Genomic DNA, 8,610 nt, shown 5'->3' on the forward strand with positions numbered 1-8,610 from the left:
AGTGGCCTTGGCTGATGTCTTAATTGCAACCTCATGAGAGACTCTGGGCCACAACCACCCAGATACATCACTCCCAAATCCCCGACTGACACAAACTGTGAGATAGTGAATGTTCGTTGCTTTAAGCCACTACGTGTGGGGTAACTTGTTAAGGCAGCAATGGACAAGCATACTGCAGATATTACTTATGAAACAGTTTAAATAAGCAGTTTCTGTCAGCCATTGGAAAACTCTCCTAGATTTGCAACATTCTGGAGCTGAAAGGACGGCTGGGTCACCTGTGCCACTCCAGCTACAGTCACAGTAACCACGCCACCAGCACGACCAACATCCGGGCACGGAGCAGGTTTCAGTGACGTTTAATGCAACGTGCATTAAAATATCCAAGCTGTTTTCAGAAACTTAAGAAGTCTGAAGTTGAGCTGTGGATTTCCTCTTGTCCATCCTGAGGCTTGGGCTGCTCCAGATGCAGCAGGCGCTGAGGTGGGAGGAGCTGGCGCCACCAGGCACCTGGAGGGAGAGTGGACGAGGCAGGGTGAGTAGAAGTGTCCCTTCCAGGCTGGGCGCAGTGGCTCACGCCTCTAATCCCAGCACTTTGGGAGGCCGAGGCGGGCGCATCACCTGAGGTCAGGAGTTTGAGACCAGCCTGATTAACATGGAGAAACCCCGTCTCTACTAAAAATACAAAATCAGCCAGGTGTGGTGGCACATGCCTGTAATACCAGCTGCTTGGGAGGCTGAGGCAGGAGAATCGCTTGAACCCGGGGGGTGGAGGTTGCAGTGAGCCAAGATCGCGCCATTGCACTCCAGCCTGGGCAACAAGAGTGAAACTCTGTCTCAAAAAAAAAAATTAGCTGCGTGTAGTGGTGGGCACCTGTAGTCCCAGCTACTTGGGAGGCTGAGGCACAAGAATCGCTTGAACCCGGAAGGCAGAGGGTGCAGTGAGCTGAGATCGCGCCACCGTATACCAGCCTGGTAACACAGCGAGACTCTGTCTCAAAAGAAAAAGAAAAAAAAAAAGAAATGTCCCTTCCATATGAAGCTGGCTGCAGAAGTGGCCCAGGACAAGAGCCTGGCAGGAACACCGATGCAGCACAGGCCCCGGGCTCCATGCAGTAGGGAGGAACACAGACCGGAGCAGGGCTCTGAGGCCCAGGTTCAAACAGTGGCATGGCCTCAGGCCTCAGGCCGGCACCTGGAAAATGGGGGTGTAAGAGCAGGGCCACGTGGGACTGTCATGTGGGCACTGGGCAGATGCCACAGGCACTGTGGTTAAGAGGGCAGCTGGCACGCTGGAGAAACACGTGGATGCGTCCAGGGCCTCATAGGTGCTTGCAAGAGCGCATGGGGTGGCCAGCCACTGTGGGCCAGCCTCCACCTTCCCCATATGTCTGTAACATGGGCCCCCACCCAGTTCAGGCTGGGGTGCCCACTGAGATGGAAACAGGGTCTGCCTCGAAGACTAACTGGGATTGTCCAGAGAGAGGGCAAGGCCCATGCCCCAGTCACACAACCCAAGGCTACGGGGCGGCCAGTTCTGTGCCCGTGGGCGGGAGATGCCAGAAAGGGCACCCAGGGCCCGACTCTCGAATGCAGAGGCCTCTCCAGGGGAAACTGAGGCCTGCCGCCCTGGCTCTGGGAGCCTGGAGAACCCACTATTTGGCCACCATCCGGCCACCATGCAGTCCACCCACTGCAGCCCACTGAAACTCACCAGAGGGGTCTGTGAAGGGTTTGTGTAATTAATTATCCTTCTTAAACTTGCCATTGATGTAAGGTACCCAGTCCAGGATCAGCCGCCAATCGGTGGCCCACACCAGCCCCACGGCACCCACAGCGCCCCACATGTAGGCCGTCGGGATCCTGCAAGAGGAGAGGAGATGGTCAGGCCTGCTCTGGACGCTTTCTCCAAGACCCTCTCTTGCCCACCCCTGGCCCCCCATCCTGAGTGGTGATGGGTGAGGCACGGGCCTGGCACCTGTGCCCGCCCAGTGCTGTGGGCCCTGCGGGCTGGCACAAGCAGCACAAGCCCTGCTCACACTGCCAGCTCTCAGGAGGCCAGTAACTGTTCAAGGGGCTGCCGTGGTGGGAGCGGAGCTGGGGGGAGGCTGGGCCTGGGGCATGTGTAGGTGTTCGTAAGTTTGCAACCACCGTGATGATGGGTCCGGTCTGCTGCAGTCTGCAGAAATTCATCCATCCCCGCCACAGCTGCAGGACTCAGGCAAGTGCCGCCATCACAGTCCCTGTTCCCAGGTGAGGACACCAAGCAACAGACAGGGCGAGGCCCTCACCTGAGGCCACACAGCTGGTGAGGATCGAGGCCTCGGGTTCCAAGCCCACGCTCTTGCCCACCACGGCACACGCTGTGAGAGTTCCCCCGAGTTGCCTGGGACCAGCAGATTCTAGGAAGGCCCAGCAAGCCCACCTGATGGCGTTCACGCCCTCGCACAGTGTGAACTTGGGCACAGGCTTCTTTTTTTTTTTTTTGGAGATGGAGTCTCGCTCTATTGCCCAGGCTGTGGAGTGCAGTGGTGGGATCTCAGCTCACTGCAAGCTCCGCCTCCCGGGTTCACGCCTTTCTCCTCCCTCAGCCTCCTGAGTAGCTGGGACTAGAGGCGCCCGCCACCACGCCCGGCTAATTTTTTGTATTTTTAGTAGAGACGGGGTTTCACCGTGTTCGCCAGGATGGTCTCGATCTCCTGACCTCGTGATCTGCCTGCCTCGGCCTCCCAAAGTGCTGGGATTACAGGCGTGAGCCACCGCACCCAGCCGGGCACAGGCTTCTTTTTTTTTTTGAGACGGAGTCTTTCTCTGTCCCCCAGGCTGGAGTGCGGTGGCGCGATCTCGGCTCACCGCAACCTCCACCTCCTGGGTTCACGCCATTCTCCTGCCTCAGCCTCCCAAGTAGCTGGGACCACAGGCGCCCACAAACACGCCCGGCTAATTTTTTTGTATTTTTTAGTAGAGACGGGGTTTCACCGTGTTAGCCAGGATGGTCTCGATCTCCTGACCTCGTGATCCACCCGCCTCGGCCTCCCAAAGTGCTGGGATTACAGGCTTCAGCCACCGCGCCCGGCCCCGGGCACAGGCTTCTAATGTGCAGAATGCAGCACGAGCAATGAGGCCTCGCTGCCGAGGTCAGGTGACAAAAGACTGGCTTCAGGCACGGAGGCTCACAAGGAGAATCCCTGCACTTTGGGAGGTTGAGGCAGGAGGCTCACTTGAGCCTGGGAGTTTGAGACCAGCCTGGACAACAAAGTGAGACCCCATCTCTACACAAAATTAAAAAAAAAATTAGCCGGGTGTGGTGGCACGTGCCAGTAGTCCCAGGTACTAGGAAAGCTAGGGCAGGAGGATCTCTTGAGCCCAGGAATCAGAGGCTGCAATGAACTGTGGCTACACCACTGCCTTCCAGCCTGGGTAAATATGAGACCATATCTCAAAAAAAATTAAAATTAAAATTAAAAAAGAAAAAGAGGCTGGGCGTGGTGGCTCACACCTGTAATCCCAGCACTTTGGGAGGCCGAGGTGGGTGGATCATGAGGTCAGGAGATCGGGACCATCCTGGCTAACACGGTGAAACCCCGTTCTATTAAAAATATAAAAAACTGGGCCAGGCACGGTGGCTCACGCCTGTAATCCCAGCACTTTGGGAGGCCGAGACGGGCGGATCACCAGGTCAGGAAATCAAGATCATCCTGGCTAAAACGGTGAGACCCCCGTCTCTACTAAAAATACAAAAAATTAGCCGGGCGTGCTGGTGGGCGCCTGTAGTCCCAGCTACTCGGGAGGCTGAGGCAGAAGAATGGCGTGAACCTGGGAGGCGGAGCTTGCAGGGAGCCAAGATCACGCCACTGCACTCCAGCCTGGACGACAGAGCGAGACTCCGTCGCCAAAAAAATAAAAAATTAGCCAGGCGAGGTGGCGGGTGCCTGTAGTCCCAGCTACTTGGGAGGCTGAGGCAGGAGAATGGCATGCACCTGGGAGGCAGAGCTTGCAGTGAGCTTAGATCATGCCATTGCACTCCAGCCTGGCGAAAGAGCGAGATTCCGTCTCAAAAAAAAAAAAAAAAAAGGGAAGAAAGAAATGAGTCCAGCCAACAACCCCGTGAGTGATCTTGGAAACGGATCTGCCCGGTCACACCCTCGGATGAGACTGCAGCCTCACAAGAGAGCCTGAGGAGTGGACTTGGTGGACCCAGTGAAACTGTGAGATAAGGAGTATTTGCTGGTTTAAGCGGCTAATTTTGGGAGACCATTTCTTATGTACACAGCACTAGATAACGATTGCAGGTCCCACTGCTGGCCAACAGAGGGCTGAAATTAAAATCCAATTCCGGGCGGGGTGCAGTGGTTCACACCTGTAATCCCAGCACTTCCGGAGACCCAGAGGGGCGGATCACCTGAGGTCAGGAATTCAAGACCAGCCTGGCCAACATGGTGAAACCTCATCTCTACTAAAAATACAAAAACTAGCCAGGTGTGGTGGTGCACACCTGCAGTCCCAGCTACTGGGGAGGCTGAGGTGGGAGAATCACTTAAACTCTGTAGGTGGAGGTTGCAGTGAGCCGAGATCGTGCCACTGCACTCTAGCTTGGGCGACAGTGAGACTCTGTCTCCGGGGAAAAAAAAAAATCCGATTCACCTCCCCGGATCACAGCGAATCACACAGCTGGGATGTTGGGGCGGTAGGGGGCGCTCCTCCTGGAGGCGAATGAACAAACCCTGCCCCCATTGCCCCAAGGGGCCTCACCAGAGACTCTCCAAGTGCAGGCCAGGTGCCCGCTCACCAGCTGGGGGCACACACAGCTGCTCCTGGAACCTGGCTCGGAGGCAGATGCCACCAACAAGGCAGGAATCTTTGCACCTGTGTCTTGATGGCATTCTGGATAAGTTATTTATTTATTTATTTATTTATTTATTTATTTATTTATTTTGAGATAGAGTCTCGCTCTGTCGCCCAGGCTGGAGTGCAATGACACGATCTCAGCTCACGGCAACCCCCGCCTCCCGGGTTCAAGTGATTCTCCTGTCTCAGCCTCCCATGTAGCTGGGATTACAGGTGTCCACTACCACGCCTGGCTAATTTTTGTATTTTTAGTAGAGACAGGGTTTCACCTTGTTGGCCAGGCTGTTCTCGAACTCCTGACCTCAAGGGATCCACCTACCTCAGCCTCCTAAGGTTCTGGGATTACAGGCATGAGCCACTGCGCCCAGCCCCGGGTTATTAATCACCAGAGAAGCCTGCTCATACATATGCCCAGTGGGCTGGCCTCCGCCTCCCCTATCATCCTGGTCACCCCATGTAGGACCCTGTGGATTTGGACAGTGTGGGAACAGCTCACAAAACCTGATTTCCACTAGCCACTGAGGAAGGATGTACAGATCATGACCACACTGACCAACAACCTCGTTGCCACGACAACCCCTTCCTCAAAGCAAGCCCCAGCAGGGCCCAGAAGGGGTGTGGACTGCAGGGTCCCCAGCTGGTGAACTGTGGCCCTCTCAGTCCTGAGTCTGAGACTCTGAGACACAACCCCACAGTGCCTCCTGGGGATGAGACCTGCTCCCTAGCCTCCCAAAGCCACTGCCCGGTGGCACAGCCCTGCACGGCCCCTTGCACGCAGGTGTCTGCACCCCTTCCTCTCCCACTTCATTATTTTAGGTCAGCCCCACACCACAGGTCTCGTTTCTTTACTTTTCCTTGCCCACCAACCAGAATGCCCACCCACAAGGGTTTGGTCTATTGGTGTGCCCCAACACATAGTAGGTGCTCAATAAATGTTGGGCTGGGCACGGTGGCTCACGCCTGTAATCCCAGCACTTTGGGAGGCCAGGGCAGGTGGATCACGAAGTCAGAAGATCGAGACCATCCTGGCTAACACAGTGAAACCCCGTCTCTACTAAAAAATACAAAAAAAGTTAGCCGGGCGTGGTGGCGGACGCCTGTAGTCCCAGCTACTTGGGAGGCTGAGGCAGGAGAACGGCGTGAACCCAGGAGGCGGAGCTTGCAGTGAGCTGAGATGGCGCCACTGCACTCCAGCCTGGGCGACAGAGCAAGACTCCGTCTCAAAAAATAATAATAATAAATTTAAAAAATAAATAAATAAATAAATAAATAAATGCTTGCTTGCTGTTGGATGAAAGCATGGATGACAGGTGGTCCCCACTGTGACTGAACACAGAAGTGGACCTGCTGCACCCGGGAGGGGCTGCATTGGCTACCATCGGCCGCTGGGTGCTCAGCTAGGAGTGGACTTCCTCATCCCAGGCCTGAGTTACCCACGCTGTAAAACGCCACCATCACGTTCTACCTGAAGGTCCCAGTCAGCTCCATCGTGCAGACCCTGTCCCCAACCTGTCCCCCGGTCTGGGATGGAGGAAGTATGTTCTGGCTTCCGGACACACTCCCAATCATAAGCCTTTGCTTTTTCCTTTTTTAGAAACGGAGTTTCGCTCTCGTTGCCCAGGCTGGAGTGCAATGGCACAATCTCAGCTCACTGCAACCTCCACCTCCCGGGTTTGAGTGATTCTCCTGCCTCAGCCTCCCAAGTAGCTGGGATTACAGGCACGCGCCACCATGCCTGGCTAATTTTGTATTTTCAGTAGAGACGGGGTTTCTCGATGTTGGTCAGGCTGGTCTCGAACTCCTGACCTTAGGTGATTCGCCCGCCTCGGCCTCCCAGTGTTGGGATTACAGGTGTGAGCCACTGTGCCCAGCAGCTCTAAATTTTTTTGTAGAGACAGGGTCTTGCTGTGTTGCCCAGGCTGGTCTCCAATTCCCAGGCTCAAATGATCCTCCCACCTTAGCCTCCCCAGTAGCTGGGACTACAGACAGGTGCCACCATGCCCTGATAATTTTTTGTTTTGTAGAGATGGGGTTTCATTGTGTTGTCCAGGATGGTCTTGAACTCCCAGGCTCAAGTGATTCTCCTGCCCGGGCCTCCCAAAGCACTGGGATCACAGGCCGGAGCCACTGCGCCCGGCTAAGGCCTTGCTGCTTTTTTTTTCTTTTTTCTTTTTGGGACACAGTCTCGTTCTGTCGCCCAGGCTGGAGTGCAATGGCGCAATCTCAGCTCACTGCAACCTCCTCCTCCCGGGTTCAAGCGATTCTCCTTCCTCAGCCTCCCGAGTAGCTGGGATTAGAGGCACCCACCATCACGCCTGGCTAATTTTTGCATTTTTAGTGGAGACGCGGGTTTCACCAGGTTGGCCAGGCTGGTCTCGTACTCCTGACCTCAGGTGATTTGGCCGCCTCGGCCTCCCAAAGGGCTGGGATCACAGGCGGGAGCCGCCGCACCCAGCCAGGCCTTGCTTCTTAACACTCAACGTGGAAACAACAGACAACCCGACGGAGGCCACCCCCAGCCCGGCTTCTATGGGCGCCACCCCTATGCAGTCCCGCTGCCCACGTGGGCTGAGGCGCAGCTGAAGCTTTCACGCTACTTGTTAAAAATCATAAAAAAACAAAATAGTGGCAAAGGCCGAAGATGCGCGTGCTGGGCTGGGGATCGGGACTCGGCGCCTTCTGGGTGTTTCCGTCCAGGGGGTCACCATTCGGATCCCCCGGTAGAGATGGGGAAACTGAGGCTTGCAGCGGCCTAGCCGCGCAGCCGGGCACGCTGGGGTTTGGCCTTGGGTCCGCCACGTCCCGTTCACGCCGGGACGCGCCGCTCCGCCTCTCGCCCTCAGTTTCCCCCTCTGTCACCGGGCACAAGGGACCTGGGCCCGGCCCGGCCCCCGGAAACGCGCAGAAATACGGAACGCAGCGGCGCGGGGCTGGGCCGAGGCGGGAGCGCGGATGGGGCCACGGGGCGGCGTCCTCACCAGTTCTTGACCAGCTCCCGGTAGCGCGGGCCCAGGAACCGGGTCACCATCGCGGCGGAGTCGCACCCTCAGGGTCACCCTGCCCGGCTAACCCGGCCACACTGCGCAGGCGCGGCCGCGGCGCGCACGCGCGCAGGGAAGGGGGGTGGGGGGGAAGAAAAAAAAAAAACATCATCCGCCGCTGTGCGCGCAGACCCGGAAGCCACTTACAGTAACTTCCGGCGAGGGTTGGACGACCACGGAGAGGTGGCCCGGAGTGGGCGGGGTTAGGGCGTGGCTTTTTGGCCACGTGGTCTGGTGGCCGATTGTGCTTCTGGGCTCCGCCGGGCTACCTGCCAGTGATTTTGTGCGCCTGGTATGTGCCAGAACGTTATTTACAATGAAGGAAACTGAGGTCCAGCGGGGAAGGGTCTTGCGCAGAGTCACACAGAGGGGAAGAGCTGGGACTGGAGCCCACTTTTGGAGGCGTCAGGCGTTGTTCCTGATTCGCTGTCGGACTTTGGTCGAGCGGCAGTGCTTCCCTGAGCCTCAGTGTTGCCCGTTGCTTGGAGGCCCTGTCGGAAATCTCTTTGCCGGTTTTCGTTTGCGAGCCTGGGTTATTCCTCATTCTGGCAGCAGAGGGAGGCCTGGCTCCGTGCATGGTGAACGTCTCTGGATGCTCTTAGCTGATGACAGGCAGGTCTTTCTGCCTCCTTTCCACCGCACCAGGCTCGCTTGGGCTCGCCTTTCTCCAGTCCCTGCTTCCTCTGCTCTCCCACAACCCGGCGCAGCACCGTACATGCTC

At 56.8% G+C, this 8,610-nt stretch overlaps 1 protein-coding gene across 1 annotated transcript; it reads right to left on the bottom strand.

Annotated features, from left to right (window-relative positions):
- Positions 1–343: 343 nt before the first annotated feature.
- Positions 344–7,991, bottom strand: UQCR11 (ubiquinol-cytochrome c reductase, complex III subunit XI). Its single transcript, XM_055248711.2, has 3 exons — positions 7,827–7,991; positions 1,715–1,863; positions 344–510 (listed from the first exon to the last, which is right to left on the bottom strand). Exons 1-2 carry the CDS (start codon positions 7,874–7,876, stop codon positions 1,743–1,745), a joined length of 171 nt encoding a protein of 56 aa, XP_055104686.1. The 5' UTR covers positions 7,877–7,991; the 3' UTR covers positions 344–510; positions 1,715–1,742.
- Between the last annotated feature and the right edge of the window lie 619 nt (positions 7,992–8,610).

This window comes from Symphalangus syndactylus, chromosome 17, assembly GCF_028878055.3.
Source record: "Symphalangus syndactylus isolate Jambi chromosome 17, NHGRI_mSymSyn1-v2.1_pri, whole genome shotgun sequence".
In the NCBI taxonomy this organism is placed as follows: domain Eukaryota; kingdom Metazoa; phylum Chordata; class Mammalia; order Primates; family Hylobatidae; genus Symphalangus; species Symphalangus syndactylus.